The 16,637-nt window shown below is 39.2% G+C and overlaps 1 protein-coding gene across 1 annotated transcript; it reads right to left on the reverse strand.

The window, feature by feature from the left end:
* Positions 1-2,079: 2,079 nt before the first annotated feature.
* On the reverse strand, positions 2,080-2,943 carry LOC138875023 (uncharacterized). Its single transcript, XM_070153829.1, has one exon. The coding sequence runs from the start codon at positions 2,941-2,943 to the stop codon at positions 2,080-2,082; it is 864 nt and encodes a 287-aa protein (XP_070009930.1).
* Positions 2,944-16,637: the final 13,694 nt, after the last annotated feature.

The following is a 16,637-nucleotide window of genomic DNA, read 5'->3' on the forward strand; positions in this document are numbered from 1 at the left end:
AAACTTTTTTTTAAAAAACTGTTCAGACAAAGCATGGCTCGATGAATCGAGAACTAATTTTGAAAAAAACTTAAAACAAAACTACAGGAAATCTTAAATGCCTAGAACGGCTGTAGAAGTAAATTGTGCCAAGCTACCTAGGGACTTGGCGGGCTCGGGATGGTGTGGCGGTCTAGTTTCTGAGAACAGCTCCCTTCGCCACAGTTTGAATGGTGAGGCCTTCTTCCTCCTCCTCCTCAATTATGGCACCGCAGTCCATGTCCTCATCCACCAAGAACAATTTCTTCAACCTAGCAAGTGCTTCTTCCTCTGCAGTTCCCCATATTATGTCAGCCTGATGAAAAGCCTGTTCCAAACGTGGCACCGTTTACTCAAGAGGGTAATATGGTCCACGCCATGGAGGCGGCCAATCATTGTACTCTTGCCATGTATATTGGTATCCAAGCCCAAAAGTGGTACCATGATTTTTTAGTTGTATTAGTTTGGTGATACCTTGGAGGTTCTTTCCCAACCCTTTGTCGGGTTCATATCCGCACCATGCTAGTATGCTTTCTATTTTGTTACTCCACCACTTATCCTTTTTGATGGTATTGACTCGTTTGATGTGATGATACGTTTCCCCTCCTAGCCTTCTTCTATGTCCAATGGCCGGGATGGTTTGACTAGTATAGATGTGGTTACTTCCATCTCTGTGAATGATTACTTCCTAGCGGTTCCATTCAAACTTCATGGCTTGATGTAGTGTGGAAGGCACTGCTCCAGTAGCATGGATCCAGTGTCAATCCAATCGAAGATTATATGAGGCTGGTATGTCAAGTACTTGGAATTCAACGTCGAACCAAGTCGTCCCCATCTGCAAGCAAAGGTTGATTTCCCCGATCGTGGCCCTCTAGGACCCATCAAAAACCTTCACATTCATGCTTCCTACCTGTATCTCGTGAAAACCTTTGTCCAATCTCTTCAGAGTGTCCAATGGACAAATATTTAGGCTCGAACCCCCATCAACCAGGACCCTAGCAATAATCTTGTCTTCAAATTGCACTGTGATATGCAATGCTCGATTGTGATTCAAACCCTCAGGCGGTAGCTCATCTTCATGGAAGATAATCTTATGGCTCTCCAGCACTTGCCCAACAATGTTGGCTATTTCTCCACTAGTGATGTTATTGGGTATATAAGCCTCGCTCAGAACTTTCAGGAAAGCGTTCTTGTGTGCCTCTGAATTCTGCAATAGTAATAGGATAGATATCTGAGCAGGGACTTTGTTTAGATGGTCAACAACAGAGTAATCCTTTGCATGTACTTTCCTCCAAAGGTCATCTGGCCCGGTCTCAATAATAGCATGCCTAGTAATGGCCTCCTTACTCGAACCTCCCAAGTGTTCAGATATATAGACTCTTCCAGTTCTGGTCATCCCTTATACAGCGTCAAATTCCTCTACCTTGGCTTTCCCTTTCCACCGAGCCTCGACAATATAATCCCAAGGTATTGCTTTTGAGTTGAATAGAGGTGTGGTTGATATTGTCATAGTGAAAGGTGTGACCTCTTCTACTTCAATGGAGCGAAGGTGGCTATAGGCGGAGCCACTTCCACCTCGAATGGAACTGATGCAGTCACCTCAACCTCGATTGGTGCCTGAGTCTAAACCATAATAGGAGTAAGTGTGACTGTAACCTTAAAGTCATCTCCTTCTCGAATAAGCCAGATCAACCCCTCGGGTTCCCATTCTTCATTTGTGTCTATCACATGTATACCATCACCTTTGTGATCAGGGAGGGGATTGTTGCGGACATTAGGTGTGGCTTCCTTTGCTTGTATGACCTTGTTATCAATCAGCGTCTGGATCTTATCTTTCAACATTCGGCACTCAACAGTGGTGTGCCCTTTCATACCGGAATGGTACGCACAAGTTTTGTTCTAATTGACCCATTGGGATGGATTTCCTAATGCCACAGTGAGAACAAGAGTGACGTAACCTACAGCTTTTAACCTTTCATACAGTTGGTCGATAGGCTCAGCAATGGAGGTGTATTGTCTGGGTGGCTTGCAGTCAAAGTTGGAACTTGGTCTTGGATAGTTTTAGTGAGCTGGTGGTGATTGGAAGTGGGATGGTTGGGAGTTATAGATGTGATGGAGAGTGGCTTGTTGGGAATATCTGGGAGATGAAGGCTGATATGTAGGTGGAGGTGTTTGATATGTGGGTGGAGGTGTCTGATATGTAAGTGGGGATTTTGGGTCCTGGGCCACCATTACTGCCCCAACATCTCTCTTCTTCGATATGCCACCTGATCGTAGTGCCTTATTCGTGGCTTGTAGTGCCTCGAAGTTCGTTACCATCCCGCTCTTGATTCCTTCTTCTATTCTTTCTCTCCGTTTGATGATATCATAGAACTTGTGATTTTCGATAACCATCAACCTCTCATAATATTGTGGATCATGTGCCCTGACGAAGAATTTATTCATCTGTTCTTCGTCCAAAGAGAGCCTGACCTTGGCTGCTTTCGACCTCCAACGAGTAGCGTATTCTCGGAAAGTCTTAGTAGGTTTATTTTTAAGATTCTGAATGTAGAAGACATCCGGTGCATTCTCTATGTTGAACCTAAACCGATCCATGAAATTTGACGCCATGCTTACCCAATTGGACCATTTCTTGGGATTTTGGCTGATATACCAAGACAAAGCGGCCCCAGTAAGGCTCCTCATAAAGAGCTTCATCTGGATCTTTTCATTTTTCCCGACTCCGACAAGCTTGTCACGGTAGGTCCTTAGATGAACCCTGGGATCACCTGTACCATCGAACATTTCGAACCTGGGAGGTTTGCACCCCTCTGGCAGTTCGACATCTGGATGTATGCACAGATCTTCATAGTTCAAACCTTCTATTCCTTTGTCGCCCTCAACACCTTGAACTCGGCTCGTTGACTTCTTGAGTTCTTCAGCCATGTTTTTAATGAGCAGGTCCTTCTCAGAAGATTCCGTTGTGCAGGAGATTGGTGGGTAGAATTAGGTATAGTTTCCACATATATAGGGTTGCTTTGATGGATGCCAGGAACTTGGGTATAGTGATGGTCATTGGTAGAGTTTTGGGGATTGGGAATGGGTTTTGGTGTGTTTTGGGAAGTATGGTAAGTGGTGGTTGGTGGGTACTGAATTGGCTGATGATGATGTTGTGGTGGAGTTGGTATTGGCAGCGGATTGATATTTTGGGGTGGAGTTGCGTATTGATTTGGTGCGGTAGGATTTTGTGGCTATTGGTTTTGTATGTTCTGGGGAGGTGTTGGGTTCTTTGTGTTTTGTTAGTGGATATCGGGGACATTGAGGGTGAGTGACAAGTTTTCCAAGTTTCGAACCTGCTCAACTTCTTCTTTTGTTCTAGTCTCAAAACTAGATCATTTGGGGCCAGAGTACTACGGCCATCTGAAGTCTCTGCGTTCTCAATATTTTCCTTTCGGATTCCACTTAAGTCGTCCATCTTTGATTTTCCTTTTGCCTTTTGTGCTTCTTGGAGGAGGAGGTGGTGGAGGGCCTCTAGAACTGGTGTGATACGCTGATGAGGCCAGTATGAGTGAACCAACCTAAGGGGATGGTAATAATCAAAAAATAAAGAAAAAAACAAAAAGGTAACAAGTCAGTGAGGACTCTGAAACGTTTGATGTATTTAAACATATATTGCGGAAATGTAAATTAGTATCCTATTTTGGGAACCTCGTTGTGCCCTAGGTAGGCCTAGCGACAAATAAACTTGGAGAATTTTTAATGCCAATAAATGCTTCATTTCATAATCTAAAAATAGACAAATCCCAAAACGACACTAAGATAATAAAAATAAGTTACTACAGGCACTTGGCCTTATTACATTTTTAGGAAAATCAAGTAAATCTAGCCTATTTGGTCCTAGAAGGGCCTTCCCTGGATTCGATCTTCCGGACTCCGTCATATAGATCCCCTAGCTCGCGCATCCCCAGCAGCAAGTAGGATCTAGCCAAATGCCCCCCTTCAGCTCCTTCAGCGTTCTGGCAATTTTCAATTCTCTTTATGACTTTACCTTCCAGCTCCACTATTCATCGCTGCAGATATTCCAGTTTCTTATTGAAAGTGATTGCCATCTCTTTCCACTCCTTGATCAACCTCACACTCCTCTTATGTATTTCCCGGTGCTCATTTATAAAGTTGTGGACCCTCTTGCGCAGCCGGTTGTAATTGACTTGAGCTTCAGCTTCCTCATCTATGATTCTAATCCCTCGACCGGTCCCTGGTGTCACCATTCCTTTCAGATTGTCTTCCAATCATGCTGAATAGAGAGGCTCGCACCCCGCATGATACCTGTCTGGCTCAACGGTACTTTTCTCCACAATGATTTTGCAGTGCCACATGTGCTGAGCTCTGCACTTGTAAGGGACTTCGTCATCTTGAAAGTCTGCCCTAAAATGACTCATCTTGACAACCTTTGGTACAACCTGGTTTCTGCCTGCTTGCCTCATAACTCGCATAGGGACATATGGGTATATCCCCCTCAACCCGATCAGCACCAAGTGCAGAGCATCCCTGGATCTGATAATAAACTTGTCTGTTGGGAACCATTCAAATATCCACTGCACCTGTTTCTTGGTTAGATTGTCAAAGAATTCTACCCATTCTTTGGCACTTTCCGGCTGAGCAAATATGTCTGGAATGTAAGTCATCTTCTTAGGGTGATGGAAGGCAATATGGTCGTTCCAAGCCCTTCGCGGAAATTCTTGACGGTAGCGACCCTTTTGGAAATGCTCCAGCAACCATAACTGTAGCAACAAATTACAACCCTCAAAATGCTTAACCCCTATTTGACTGCGCTCCAGAGCCCTGTAGATGTCGGCTATGATCATGGGGACTATGGTATATGTTTGTCCATTAATCCCTAACATCAGAGTCTTGGCGACCATGGTCAACCTAGTGTGGATTCTTCCCTTTTTCATTATGAACACTATCAGGCTTAGAAAGCACACAATGAATACAAATACTCTGCGGTGGATGTGACCCAGATAAGTAAGAGAGATCTCATCATGGTAATTGCAAAAAGACTTGTTATGGCCATACCTACAAGTATTCGAAAGGTATGTAGGATTCCTTCAAGCACACTAGGTCGACATTTTTCTTCAGCCCCATCGTCTTCAAAAATCCCTTGCCCGTACGGTTTTCTGGTACCAATAGCCCGGGACTGTCCCAAGTCGATCCCGCAAGCCCTCCAATTTCCACTAGAAGTGGTGTCATTTCTATGTCAACAAAACGAAACACAGCTCTTTCACTATCCCAGAATAAAGTGGCAGCCTCGATCAGTTTATTGTTTGGCTCAATATCTAGCAAGGAAGGCAGGTTACCCAGGTATTGTCTCACATGTTTCTTGTCTCTTGAGGAAAGGTCCTCCCACCAATCTAGCAGCAATGGTGGGATGTTGCTAACCATACTGAATCTGGGGCCTCGTGCCTCATTTCTGCAAAACAAAAGGGTTACACCTCACCCCCACCGGACTAGACTATTTATATATTTATGCTTAAGATATCGGCATTTAGTTCCCCAAATTAATGCACAAAACGTGGTTGCGTCCGTTGGGATTATTGAAAACCCAATGGACTTTGGATAAGGCTTATCTTAAAGGATTATTATGTGGACAACATAACTGATCCGACTAGGTTTGACCATGATGCATGCATAATTTAATCAGAGTAAGGTTTTTATAGGATTTTAGACTGGTACCCTCAAGCGGACAACTCGAAGGGGAAGGCACGGAACCATTGACTGCACCACTGATCGACTGGTTTTACCGCAAATAAGCCTTTACGAATTTAAGAGTAGTAAATAGGAAGAGCGCAACCACTCATTAAAGCGTTGCTATAGGATTTGATATGCACAAGTGGAATATCATATGGAGCATGATTTATGCAGCAATTAATAACATGTAGTCAAGTATTTTCATGTAGGAAAAATAAATACAGTATTTAAATAATTGAAAAGACAGTTACAGGAAAAAGAAAACAAAGAGACAAGTCAGTTTCAGGAATAAAGGATCATAAATACTTTTAAAAATAGGCCGGTAAATTCAAATAAGGAGAAAGGGCACGGGATAAGGCATGCTTGGACTAATTCACAAAAGATAAGTTCGTTATGGTAAGAGCCTAAAATATATCACCAGCAGAGTCGCCATGCTGTCGTGCCCCCTTTTTTCCCTCTGCGGAGAGAGGTCCGGGTTTCGACATTCATGGGGGGTAATAACTCCTTTCCTTTTGGGAATTAGGTATTTGAAGAGTCGCCACCTAACGGGTTATGGTGCGTTAGGGCACCTAGAGTGATTAACTCTTGGATTGGTTTGCATTACCAGAGATTAGGGCAAGGGCTCGAGATGACCTCGAGGGGAAGGTGTTAGGCACCCTTGTTGGTCCACAACTGTGGGTCCCGGCCGAACTTATATTTACGGATTAGTCCAAACAAATACTTCAAACAAATAATTACAAATAAGGCATGTTTGTATAACTCAAATAATAAGACAAAGGTTTTGGACGGGTTGTATTATAAAACAAAGTTTAAACAAAAGGAATTTTGAAAAGGGAGAGTCCTGGGTTGGTTAGCCTATAGGATCACCCCACACAATGTCCGGTAAACACTCCTCAATGAGGGGATACACGTGACATTAGCGCGTAGTCATCATATCCTATATCTACCCTTCCCATCCCCTTAGTGGTCATTTAAAGCAAGTGTTGGTTTGCGATCTCTATTGCATTCTGTTACCTATCCCTTTTTAATGGTCCTGGAGGGATTTAGGACCTCTACCTATAGGTGGTTCTAGACAGACCCCTAAGGTTTTAAAAGGTGAAAATACTAAGGTGACAGGCAAGAACAACTAGGACATTAGAACATAAGATAAAAAGAGCAATTACAGGCTCAAATTTACCACCTCAAACAATACACATAAACAGCATGACTCAAGCACAAATAAGGGCCTTCTGTTAAACAATATCCTAAGGCATGATGTCTAAGTGAATATCAAGACACTGCAGACAGACAATTTATTTTAAAACCCGAAGTAATGGCCCGAGTAGTTTGCCTAATGATTTATTAAGCTTGTTCAATCAGAACAACATTAAGTCACAGAAACAGTTTCAGAGTTGCAATATTTTGAAAACGCCCTATAGGCTTACCTACACGGAATACTGATAACTACGTTTTATAGTAAAACAGGGCAGATTTTAAAACTAACTCTTGAATCCCTATAGGCATGTTGTCTAATGATAGATTAAGGCAGTTTTTAAAGAACTCATTTCAAGGAAATATAAAACACTAATTAACTGGTTTAGAAGTGAACCAATCATTGACTTATTTAAACTAAACTAGTTTAGATCGACAGGAAGAATTTCTGGTGGTTGCAGGCATGATGACAAATGAAATACACATGTAAACACTTGTTATAACAGAAGCTGGATTGGATTATATCCTATAAGCATGGCATCTACTTGTGAAATTGATTTTAAGACCTATAAACATGATTTCTATTATGGAATCACTTGAGATCTATAGGCATGATTTCTAACATGGTAAGGCATAGCAAAAAATGTAAAGTCCTATAGGCATGGTTTCCACCCGCATTACCCCACAAACATGTAACTACCCACCCTTTTCACTAGTTACCCCAATATTTGTTTACAAGTTATTACAGACCATATGAATGAATTACATAAATAGATAAGAAAAATAAGAAGTTATTCTTTAGGAAGCTTATAAATAGGCACAGATATCCAAAGCCACCAATAGCCTCAAATGCCCAAATTCCATAGACAATGTCATAGTCTAGGTGCATCACAGTTCCCTAAAGATCTCAAGGATCCCGTCCAGTGCTTACACCTAGACATGGTAACCAAAATTGAATAAGTGCGGTGTGGAAGGGACAGCCTCAGTACGCCAGAGTTCAGAGGGTTCTCAAAAGGATCCCAAGGTAGTACACATATTGGAGGGGGCAGAACCTAGTGACTTAGGAGTAGAGTGAGAGGGATTGACATAGTTTAAAAGGTTTCAGTAGGAAAACAGTATAAAAAGAGATTTGCTGGAAATAGTTTGTGGAGTAAAAGAGGGAGTCATGTAGTAAAACCACTTTGAAAAGAGAGAGTTATATGATTAGACAATAGTAAATCAAATATGGAGTCCAAAACCACATCAGCAATACTCACACTACCAAAACAGAAGGAACAAACCTACACACAGGGGTGATGGGGATTGGGGATACATAAAACACATGATTGTAAACGCATAACAGGCAAAGATCTTAGGAATTGGTACGGACATGCTCAGACACAACTGATCTGACATAGTCACAGAACCAGCAATGCTTAAGGGGGTTTAGTATAGGATCCACATGATTTTTAGGTCAATCCAGAACCATGCAAGTATAGGAATGCAGACTACGTCACAAGGAGACTCATACCAGAAACCAGACAGAGCAAAATCACATGGAGACAGACTACATAGGGGGGTAACATGTTCATACTGGTCCTAAGGAAGGGGAGTACATAACATGTTAATCATGAAATCATATTAACTGCAAGTTTCACAGCAAAACCATAAGTAAAAGCAAACTAGAAATAGGATGAACTGAAGCAATAAAAGAACCATATTGTTTTTTGGAACTTGAATTGAAATTAGAACATACTAGAAAAAAGATAGTAAACAAAAGTGAAGGAGCAGGAGAGCACAATAGTTAGCCTTGGCTTGCAACCGGCTAACTTAGAATAATAGCAAGTAACATAAAAAAGAGAGAGTAGAAGAGAGATTTTTGTGTGAGAAAAAGTTTTGAATCAAATGTTTGTGTGTTTGTGTTAATGAGAGAGTGTGTATATATAGTAGTTCGAAAATTAGGTAAAATAAGGCAAGAATCATAGTAGCATAGTAATTATGGAACTTAGAACCAATTAATGCAAAATCTGGACAAGTACTCCCTTAAGTTAAGGGAATCAACTCAAACGGTAAGAACAGGTAGCATATAAGGAAAGAAATCACTGTATGACTAATAAGGAAAGAATCAAATTCGGTAAGTATAGGGTAAACAATTAGGGATAAGTTCAGAAAGCTCTAATTAAGGAAATAGTCAGTAAGAATAAAGTACCACAATAGACAAGGTAGGCAAATCAGTTAATTTGAATAGAAAGGTAGAAATTGAGGGTTTTAAAGGAAGGTCTTTCAATCAAACCAAAAAATAGGGAATCCAGAATCAGTCAAAGAGGAAGTCATGATTCGATGTTCAACATATAAATAGAGTAAGATAAGAATAATCAGTCATAGCAAACATGCAGGTTAAACAGTATCGATAGAAAGAGGCAAGTCTGAACAATCAAGATGAACATAAGTATACAGAGGTGATATAAGTTAGGCATAAGAAACTCAGTAGAAACACATTCGAAGCGAGATAGCCACAGAAACTCAAACAAGAACAGGCTAGTCATTAAATCAAACGAAGAAACCTAGAAAAAATTAGGGCTTTCAACATAGGCAAGTTGAATAGATAGTAAACTCACAAAATCAGTCGAAGTATGCAAGAAAATAGAAGTTTAAACACAAGAATCAGTTTAAACAAGGTTTTTAAAAGGAGTTCTAAAACCTTAATTTTAGAAGAAGGTGAAAACACTTTAAAATCGATAATTTTTGTAAAGGATTTCCAAGAACAGTGTAAAACACTAAAGAAACAAACTCAAATTGTTTTAAACTTGTACAAATCTAAGAGATGTAGGCAGAAATTAGGGTTTTAGAAGAAACCCAAATAGAGATGAAAGAACTTGCCTAGAATCCCAAGGATCGTAACAAGCACAGCATAATTTTGCTTGAAATCACACTGAAGTAGCCAAGAACAGACAAATGACGAACCCTAGATGCAAGTTGGCGTGGCCCTGGGCCCTTGAAGGCCTTAAAGAAGGCAAGCATAGCATTAGAGGAGCCATTTGAGGCTTGGGAGTTGATGGGAGATCACCGAAGATGACCGGAGAAAGAGAGGTCGATGGTTGAAGGGGCTAGGGTTAGGTCAAGTTACTGAGAGAGGAGAGGAGATGAGAGAATACAGAGGCGGCGGATTTGAAAATGAGATAGGGTTAGGGGGTCGTTTGGAATAAAAAAGGAAGGGGTTAACGCGGGCCGTTGATCTCTTAGATCAACAGCCAGGATTCAATTGATTCTGGGTCAGGTAGGTGGGTTTAGGGTTTGGGTCGGGTAGTTTAATACGAAATTGGGTTGGGGCTAGGTTTAAATTGGGCTAAAATTGAAATGCAAATCTGGCTATATTTTAAATAACCAATTTTCCCCTATATAATTTATAATAAATAATAGATAATTTCTAAAAAATAATTTTGTATACTAAAATGATTCAAAATGTATATTTAACATTTTAAAAATATATAAGGTCGATTTTATGCATGTAAATATAATTATACATTAACAGGGCTAATATTGCAATTATATACAATTTTAGTTTTAAAATAAAAATGCAATTATAAAAATGCATAAAAAATATTTTAACCATATTTTTGCAGAAATACAGAAATTAAATGACTAAATCACCCCCAAACAATAATTTGAGGGATAATTATTGGGGATTTTATGAGTAAAAGGGAAGGAAATAAATCAATTTAAATCTTTAAAATTATGGAAAAATTATAAAAACCTTGTGAATTCTTATATATACTATTTTGAAAGTATTTATGCATATTAAAAATATAGAAAAAAATTGGTTATCAACAAGGGTCCTGAAACATAGGGAGGGGAATTCTAGTGAGTTAACAAAGATTCTCCTAAAGAGGAAGATCAATATAGCTTGTGTCCAAGAGACTAAATGGGTGGGAACTAAGGCTTGGGATATAGATGGGATTAAACTGTGGTTCTAAGATGGTGCAAGGGGTAGGAAAAGGGTAGGTATTTTGGTTGATAGGGAACTCAGGGAGCTGGTGGTAGATGTCAGATGGATGAATGACAAGTTGATGCTATTAAGTTAGTTGTTGAAGGGTGGACTGTTCATGTTATTAGTGGTTATTCACCTCAAACAAGTTTGGACGAGGAGGTTAAAAGACACTTATGGGAGTATTTGGACGAGGTTATGCAAGGTGTTCCTTACTCCGACAAGCTATTCATAGGCGGAAATTTAAATGGCCATATTGGTGTGACTGCAAGGGGTTATGACGAAGTTCATGGCATTTTCAATTTTTGAGATAGGAATGAAAAAGGTGCTTCACTTTTGAATTTCGCAAGAGCTTTTGATTTTGTTATAGCTAACTCGAGTTTCCATAAGAGGGGGGGAGCATTTGGTCACCTTCCAAAGTATAGTGTCCAAGACCCCAATTGATTATCTTCTCTTCAGACGGTATGATAGAGATCTATACTCAGATTGCAAGGTTATCCCAAGAGAGAACATAGTGACCCAGTATAGGCTCTTATTTATAGAATTGGAGATTAAGAGGAGAAGGGGTACGAGGATCAAGTTTGGCCAACCAAAGATCAATTTGGGAACCTTAAATAAGGATATAGCCCAACAATTGGGCAAGAAACAGCAAGAAATAGGGGCATGGAGGATTAGTGGGAATGCAAGTAATATAAGGACCTCGACAGCGAATTCCATTCAGGAAACTACTAGAGAATTGTTAGGGGTCTCGAAGGGTTACCCTAATAGACACAAAGGAGACTACTGGTGGAATGGACTAGTCTAATAAAAAGTGGAAGTAAAGAAAGCGGCTTATTTGAAGCTAGTTGTTGACCTGAGCAGTTTTGATTTTAATAATTGACAAAGGAACACATGCATGAACCAGGTTCATGGACACTATTCACCGGTTACGGTCAAAATCAAGCAAAAGGCATACACTTACAAGGAATAATTATAAGTAGTTATTTGTGATAATCTCTAAACGAAAAGATTGTATATTTGATAAGGAGAAGGACTCCTTACTTGGAGAGAAACCTATCCAAGACAAGGAAAGAGTTAGAAGTAGAAGATAAGTAGAACTCTTCCATCAAGGAAGAGTAAAACATCAGGTCTTTAGTTAATCCTTATTCTACTAAATCTATAAATATTAGTGTTGTTCTCTTTTAATAGGTGACGCACACATACTAAAGTTAAGCAAGAATTGAAAGCAAAATAGCAAGGCATTTTGTATGCAATTCCTGTGAGTTTCAAGAGTGCGAACCTGAAGCTACATGCACCAGATTGAAGAACCACTTCCATGTGTCTATCTTTAGTTCTAGTTTAGTTGTAGTAGGAGCTTTTCAGTTGTACCTTTCATCTTTTTTTAGAAGCATTTGTACTAAGTACTTGAGTTGTATTATTCAAATTAGAGTTAACTTGAAGCAGTCGCAACAACCTGCGGCGTGGTGATATAAGGTTTAGAGTTAATCCATAGGTTTGCAAGAGTTTGTAATTATTGTTGTTTGGCTTAGAATTTTAGTGAAGTGTTAGGAAAAATCCTACAAGTAAGTAGGTCGTGATTTTTTCACCTTTTGAGCTGAGTATTTTCCACGTAAAATTAATTATGTTAGTTAATTTCTGCATTACTTATTTCGCAACTATATTCCAAGGACCGCAAAGAATAACTGGGTCCTTCTATAATCCAGTGCACACAAAATTGGACACCATACAAATCACCTCTCCCCTTTTGTGTGAAGTATAAATAGCAATTGGTATCAGAGCGGGTTATCCTTGAAGAGGCTAACACCTTAGAAAAATATCAAGATGAGTGCACCACATGGAAATTGGGATGCGCAATCCAAAGCTAGTCCACCATTCTTCAATGTCCAGTACTACTCACTATAGAAAGTAAGGATGAGAGATCATTTGCAGGAAGAAGATTATGAGCTATGAGAAATTATCACCGATGTCCCACTATCAACACTAAAGAAGAATGTTGAAGGTGAGGATGTTCCAAAAACAAGAGCTGAAGACACTGCTAAGGACTTGAAGAAGTGGGAGAAAATTGCTAAAGCTAAGAAATGGCTTGCCTGTGGACTTGGTCCTGATGAGTACAGTAGAATTCACGGTTACTCCACTTCTAAGCAAATATGGGACACACTGCAAGTGGCCCATGAAGAAACACCTCAAGTTAAAATATTAAGAGGAACTTTTCACAAAATGAAAACTTGGCCATAAGGGATGGATAAACCATCCAGGAGATGTACACAAGGTTCACTACCTTGACAAATGAATTAAAGTATCTCGAAAGGACTATCTCTAAAGAAGAAAGGGTTGAAAAGATTATAACTAGGGTTTTACCAGTCAGTTGGAAAAGCAAGATCACTGCCATTTAGAAGAAAAAGAACACTGCTACACTTCCTTTGGATGAGTTGATTGAAAACCTCAAAGCTTATGAACTTAGGAGGAAAACTGTGAAGATAAATGTACCTAAGAAGGAAAGGTTTCTGGCACTCAAGAAAACTTAAGGTTCTAATTTAGCAGATGATTAAATGGAAATGATCTCCGAAGACTTTAAGAATTACCTAAGGAGAATAAAAGGTTATTTAAGAAGTGGAAGCTACAGCAAGGGCAAATCTCTAGAAAAGCAGGAAAAAAATGGGTGTTATAAATGTGGAAAGTCTGATCACATTATCGAGAATTATCTATTGTGGGAAATCGAGTGGAAAAGGGAAAGATTTCAACGAAGGAACAGGTTCATCCCAAGAAGAGATACAACAAAGGATCAACTAAAGGAATGGTTGTTGATTGGGAATACAGCTCAGGTGAGGGTTCTGATGAGGATGACGATGATGATGAACGAGCTTTAATGTCTAATAGAGAATCTGAAGAAGAACCTAATGAAGAACCTACGGTAAGTGTCATTTAATTAAAAGACAAAATCAAATTTCTTTCTAAAGAAACTGTTGGAGTGAATTGATGAGTCTTAAGATGTAAGTGCTGAAAAGGAACAGCTATCAAAGGAGTGTGTCATTTTGAAAGAAAAGTCTAAGAACCTGGAACTTCGGGCATATTAAACTGAAAAGGAAAATATTATTTTGAGAACCAGGTTCATGCACTTGATACAGCTATCTTAGAACTTAGATCTGAAAATCTGAAATTATAGTTAGGAATAGATAAAGAAACAACTAGTGTAACTGGTAAAAGTTTTGAAAGAAGACTTCACAAAGGTTAAGCATGAGCTTGATAGAATATATAAATGGAACAGGTCCTCTAATGTACTTTCATGGCTACAAAAATACCATAGTTGCAACAGAAATGGACTTGGCTTTGGGAACTTTACACCTAAATGGGTTCCCAAAAGCAAGTACCTCTCACTTCTTGAGAATAATATTTGTACTCAATGTGGTAACACTTGTCACTATACGAGTGAATATGTAGCAAAAGAAAAAGCAAGTCTAAGGAATAAAAATTTTGTTCTTGGGAAGAATAGGCTGCCAAGTTGGGCTAAGAAGAATCTAATTTATCCTTTTGCCTAAAGAAAGGGAACCAAACTAGTTTGGGTTCCTAAGACTAACCCATGATTTCTTTTGCAGGTCCAAGTGAAGGAGAGCAGCCAAATGTGGTACATGGATAGTGGTTTCTTAAAGCACATGGAAGGGAATAAGAACTAGTTCTTTTCACTTGCAGCCTTTAGAGGAGGTAATGACTCCTTTGAAAATGGGAAGAAAGGTAAGATCATTGGAGTTGGAACGGTAGGCAAATTTGATTCTCAATCAATTAAGAATGTCTACCTGATAGATGGGCTGAAATATAGATTGATCAGTATCTCACAGCTGTGGGATAAAGGAAACATGGTAGCTTTTACCTCTACAAAATATTTTGTAATTAATCTTACCACTGAAAAAATAGTTTTGCAGGGAAAAAGAGTGAACAATATATACGTGGTGGATCAGTCCACAGTCTTAGATAGTTAACTCACTTGCTTGAGTGTCATAGACAGTGATCTCCTCCTTTGAGATGAGATACTTGGACATGCTAGTATAAGTCAACTCGGTAAACTAGTCTCCAAGGACTTGGTGATAGGGCTGCCTAATATTAAGTTCAAGAAAGATAAAGTTTGTGAGGCTTGTGCAAGGGGGAGCAGGTAAGATCTTCTTTCAAAAGTAATAAAAAGATGAGTACTACTAGGTCGATGGATCTGGTCCATATGGATCTGTGTGGACCAATGAGAAAAATGAGCAGAGGTGGTAAAAGATATGTTACGGTGCTTGTTGATAATTACTCTAGATTTACTTGGACATTATTTTTAACATCTAAAGATGAAGCTTTTGACATGTTTACTTCATTTGATAGAAAAACTCATAAACAACTAGGTAATCAACTTGCATCAGTTAGGTCTGATCATGGTATTGAGTTTAAAAATGCTAATAAATTTGAATTTTGTGATGAGTATGGCATTGATCATAATTTTTCTAATCCTAGAACTTCATAACAAAATGGATCAGTTGAAAAAAAGAATAGAACTTTGGAGGAAATAGATAGGCCCATGTTACTTGTTTCATAGCTTCTAGGCAGAAGCTGTGAACACTGCATGCTACATCATCATAAGCAGGTGCATGACTAGATCTCTTGTTGAGAAAACTCCATATGAGTTACTTAAAGGCAAAAAGCCAAATATATTCCATCTTAGGGCATTTGGATGCAAGTGATTTGTTTACAATAATGGAAAATACTCCCAAGATAAGTTTGATCCCAGAAGTGATGAGGGAGTATTCTAGGGATATTCTTCACATAGTAAACCATATGAGATATACAATAAAAAAGTATTTGTGTAGAAAGATAATATGTTATTTTTGATGAAACTAACATTCTTTTCTGAGAGGCGGGAATAAGATAATGAAGTGATTTGGTTGATAAGAAACTCAAATGTTGAAACCACAGTCCATCCTGGAGCTACACCACAAGAAGAAATAAGTGATGGACCAGGTCCTTCCACCCAGGGCAACCTGACAGTGGGAACTGACCAGAGAAGAACTGATCCTCAAACCTCAAAGGAACCTGTCCATAAAGTTGTTTCTCAATAACAAAATAATGAAGGAACATCTAGAGAAAACCGGTTGGTTGTGAAACCTTAAAAGTATCAAATTTCTCATCCTATTGGGAAAAATCATTAATCCAACTTCTATAATCAAAACCAAATCTTCTTTAAAGAATCTCTGTGCTTTTGATATTTTCTTGTCTCTTATTGAACTTAAGTAGGATGTAGATTGGGTGAATGCAATGCAAGATGAACTCAACCAATTTGAGAGAAGTCAAGTTTGGTATATGGTACCAAGGCCCAAGGACAAAATAGTGATTGGCAAGGTCTTCTGAAACAAACTTGAAGAAGAATGAGCAGTTACAAGAAACAATGCAACATTAATGGTTCAAGGATATAGTCATGAGGAAGGCATAAACTATAATGAGACTTTTGCTCCAGTGCAAGATTAGAAACAATTAGGCTCCTTATAGAATTTTTTGCTAACATGGAATTCACTCTCCATCAGATGGATGTCGATAGTGCCTTCCTTAATGGCTATCTAAAAGAAGAAGTGTTTGTCAAGCAACCATCTAGATTTGAAAGCAAGGAATGTCCTGCGCATGTGTACAAGCTTGAAAGGCACTTTATGGGCTTAAGCATGCTCCAAGAGCATGGTATGAAAGATTTTTCAAATTCTTGAGCATGGCTTCAAGAGAG

The sequence above is a fragment of the Nicotiana sylvestris genome, chromosome 8, assembly GCF_000393655.2.
Source record: "Nicotiana sylvestris chromosome 8, ASM39365v2, whole genome shotgun sequence".
Lineage (NCBI taxonomy): Eukaryota > Viridiplantae > Streptophyta > Magnoliopsida > Solanales > Solanaceae > Nicotiana > Nicotiana sylvestris.